This window comes from Oncorhynchus mykiss, chromosome 22, assembly GCF_013265735.2.
Source record: "Oncorhynchus mykiss isolate Arlee chromosome 22, USDA_OmykA_1.1, whole genome shotgun sequence".
In the NCBI taxonomy this organism is placed as follows: domain Eukaryota; kingdom Metazoa; phylum Chordata; class Actinopteri; order Salmoniformes; family Salmonidae; genus Oncorhynchus; species Oncorhynchus mykiss.
Genome location: NC_048586.1, coordinates 37,821,888 through 37,824,690, shown reverse-complemented (window position 1 = coordinate 37,824,690; position 2,803 = coordinate 37,821,888). Strand labels below are relative to the sequence as shown.

The 2,803-nt window shown below is 38.0% G+C and overlaps 1 protein-coding gene across 1 annotated transcript; it reads right to left on the bottom strand.

The window, feature by feature from the left end:
- Window positions 1-1,939: 1,939 nt before the first annotated feature.
- On the bottom strand, window positions 1,940-2,803 carry LOC110501829 (gamma-crystallin M3-like). The gene is made up of 3 exons (XM_021579668.2): window positions 2,768-2,803; window positions 2,409-2,648; window positions 1,940-2,287 (listed from the first exon to the last, which is right to left on the bottom strand). Exons 1-3 carry the CDS (start codon window positions 2,780-2,782, stop codon window positions 1,997-1,999), a joined length of 546 nt encoding a protein of 181 aa, XP_021435343.1. The 5' UTR covers window positions 2,783-2,803; the 3' UTR covers window positions 1,940-1,996.

Here is a 2,803-nt window from a genome sequence, read left to right as displayed (position 1 = left end):
CATGGTCACTACTCACATATTCAAATAGCAAACTGCTTCCACAACACCTTGTGATTCCTCTCTGCAACAACTCTGTCAGCTCATAGACAATCACAAGTTGGCATCAAGGTAGTTGGATGTTAAAAATACAATTTAGAGAGATTGCGCTTCCACTTTTTCTGGTATTCAAATATTAATGTCTGTGACTACAAAAGAAGCCAAAATAATATTTTGCTTTCAAGGTAAGGAAACATACATGTAGTGACTACAGCTGCAGAACCTAGGCCAGATTCCCCAGGCTATTAGGCAATGCCAGATCTTGTGATGGTTGACAGCTTTATTCTAGCTAGAGAAGCGTTATTTAAATGTTTCTGTAGCAGTTGATATATGAGCTCTCTGCTTCCTAATGCACACCATTAAAATGCATCATGACATGGTACTGTATATAAACAATGTGTTTGTTATTTATTACATCTAATTGGCCTATTTTTACATGTTATTTAGTATTAGTCAACACTTTGTTTATTAGAAATGGATACATATCTACATTATGCTTATTGACATTATGCATATCTACATTATGCATTATACATATCTACATATACATTATGATATTCAAATTGTATGTGATATAAAATATATTATATAATAATATATATAATTATATAATTATTTAGAAATCATAATAGCATCCCAGTCTTTGGATGAGTCTAAAATCTATAAGGATTGCATCTAATGGTTTAGCCTATAAACTCATCATATTTGAGATACAAATAAATCAACTGAATCATTTTTATTGACCTGTCATCTCTGTCCAAATTCCAGCACTCTGCTGTTATACTGTGTGCTGCCCTCTCCTGGGTTCCTGTGACTTTTCTAAGTGGCAGTATGTGTGTAAGGATGGCAGTATTTGTGGAGCATAAATGGTACAGTTTTGGAGGTGTTTATTACAATAAGTCTTCACCTCAATAAAAAAATCAATAATGTTTCATAGCTGTTTAAAGGGGCAATCTGCTTTGGTAAACAGCTGAGGGAATGGGCTTGAAAAATGTATCCTCTGATATCAACAGTATTTTATTTTTTATTTAACGAGGCAAGTCAGTTAAGAGCAAACCGTATTTACAATGACTGCCCACAGTGGGTTAACTGCCTGTTCAGGGGCAGAACGACAGTTTATTTTTTTATTTTTACCTTGTCAGCTCAGGGATTCAATCCAGCAACCTTTCGGTTACTGGCACAACGCTCTAACCACTAGGCTTCCTGCCGCCCCATGATGATATGATATGATATGCATGATATGATATGATATAAACAGTATATTTTTAACCATGTAATGGCTATACAGTGTTTGTTTACATTTACAGAGGAGTTAAAACAAGCTTATATTGTTGGGTTCTGATGGGGCATTTATAATATATATTCTTCATGAATCAATGGGTATATATCATTAATTTAAATGTCCAAAAATGTATGCAACTGCAGATTGCAGTTTAAACATCCATTCACAACAAATATCCACAATTCATTTTCTATCCTTCACAGTATGAATAATAAGAGTTGTGTCACAGTTGTGTCGTGTTGTTGCTTCTATTGCAGCTGAAGCAGGAGCTGTAATACAAAGCATTTCCAATAGAATATCTACTTACTACTAGAATAGACAGTATTTTAACATTTACTTACACATTAACCATTTATAATGATCAGTGGTTTTAACAGATTGAGATTTCTGAACATGTTCTAACACCATAAATTAATTCCACATCAGTTTTGAAATAGACTGACATTTCTGCTCCCATTGCACTTCTATGAGGAAACTAACCATATGAAAATGCAGATGTCTCTTCTGAATGCCCCTTTACCTCAAACCAAGGACTCAAACCAAGGACTCAAACCAAGGACTCAAACCAAGGACTCAAACCAAGGACTCAAACCAAGGACTCAAACCAAGGACCAAAGACACTTTCGTTTAAAAGTGAGGTGATTTTATTTATACTCGTAATTTTAGTCATTGGTGAATTTAATAACAAGAATCCAAAATACGCCTCATGCTGTTGAACCTCACAGTGTTGGAGCCCATGTGCATGCTCAACTCTCTCATGTTCCTGTACTCTCCAGGCCTCATGTACATCTGCCTGCCTCTGAAGTGGGGCTGCTCGTACATCAGCCAGTGGCCGTCCATCACGTTGCAGGACTGCATGTCGTTCATGCGGAAACGATCGGTCATGGACTCACAGTCGTCGCTCAGCTCGTGCATCTGACCTCCAAAGTTCTCCTTCTCGTAAATCCTCATCCTGAAGTTTCCTCTGTGCTGTAAATGGATATGGGAAAAGGGTTTTACCAAATAATTCCAAATATACCATCACATTGCTTTTGCTGGAGTTGTACATGTGGCCTATGGGAGTCAAAATGAACAGGTTTAATATATTTACCATGGGGATGTTACGGCAAGATCTGATGCAATCGCTCATGCCCATACGCTGGTAGTCACCATACTCTCCCCTCCTCACAAAGTACTGGTTTCCCTGGAAGTTGGAACGATCGTACACCATGAAGCAGCCGCTCTCAACTCTGCAGGAGTTGCACCTGCTCAGGTAGGAGGTCAGCTCAGGGCAGTCGCTGGAGGTCTCATAGGAACGACCCTGGAAGTTCCTGTCCTCGTAGAAGATGATCTAAAAACACACAACAAAATAGATGTAGTTCTAACAGTACAGTACAATTCATTGATGGTTTTAAACAAATTTGAAAAACTGCTGCTTAAATGTCCAGGTTCATCAAAGCATCCACACACCTTGCCCGTAGACATGGTTGCGGTTACTGTGTTGGT

Bases quoted from the DNA above. Each gene is read 5' to 3' on its own strand.
- LOC110501829 (XM_021579668.2), bottom strand. The intron at 2,288-2,408 runs GTAAATATATTA...ATCCATTTACAG, and splicing joins CTTGCCGTAACATCCCCATG to CACAGAGGAAACTTCAGGAT.